Genomic DNA, 787 nt, shown 5'->3' with positions numbered 1-787 from the left:
TATATCCGTATTGTTTAATGCAGTTCATATACGCATATTTCAGTACGTCACATATATGTGTACTTCAATGTAACCACATTTAGATATAATTCAATTTAGCACCTCTATAGTATACGTTAATAGTTTACAATGGCTACCAGACGTGAGAAGCCCCTTGCCTCCTTAGACACAGAGAGTGTGTTGCCGTTGCATCAATCAGGCACGTGCATATACCGTGGAAATATCATCGCCGACAAAGAGTTCATTCGCATCGATGACTACAGCCCATACTTGGCCCAAGACAAGGTGGATTTCTACGAGAGATGCCGCTTGTATGCGATAATAGACGCACACGGTCACCCTACCATAGGCAGCTTCATCAAACTAGCGCTGCCCATAGTACTGGCACAGAGCTTATCCCACGCCCTGTTCCCGGGGGAAATCACACAGAACTTTGTGCTTAAAGCCATGCTACAGGCATTCACCCAGTTGGATAGAGACTTCTGCATAGACAACCCCGCCAGTGACGAGGGATGCTCGGTAGTGGCTGTGTTTGTGTGTGGCGACGGTATGTTTGTCGCCAGTTGTGGAGACAGTCAGGTATGCGATTGATGGGTGATTCGGTTGGTTTGTGCCGTACTACGTATCTAGACTGATGGAGCTTTACGACAGATATGATCATCCGAGTTCATACATGTTTGTACTAATTGAGAGAGAAAATATGTGTATGGATCATACATGTATGTGAATATATTCATTATCATCCACAGTTTTCATTGATAGGATTGTAATCTATATTTTTTTAATA

At 43.3% G+C, this 787-nt stretch overlaps 1 protein-coding gene across 1 annotated transcript; it reads left to right on the top strand.

Annotated features, from left to right (window-relative positions):
• Positions 1 to 129: 129 nt before the first annotated feature.
• SARC_17727 (hypothetical protein) lies at positions 130 to 591 on the top strand (the record flags this gene model as incomplete). Its single annotated transcript, XM_014288183.1, has 1 exon — positions 130 to 591. The coding sequence occupies one exon, from the start codon at positions 130 to 132 to the stop codon at positions 589 to 591; it is 462 nt and encodes a 153-aa protein (XP_014143658.1).
• Between the last annotated feature and the right edge of the window lie 196 nt (positions 592 to 787).

Source organism: Sphaeroforma arctica (assembly GCF_001186125.1).
Source record: "Sphaeroforma arctica JP610 unplaced genomic scaffold supercont1.11857, whole genome shotgun sequence".
Lineage (NCBI taxonomy): Eukaryota > Ichthyosporea > Ichthyophonida > Sphaeroforma > Sphaeroforma arctica.
This window is presented reverse-complemented; position numbering and strand designations above follow the sequence as displayed.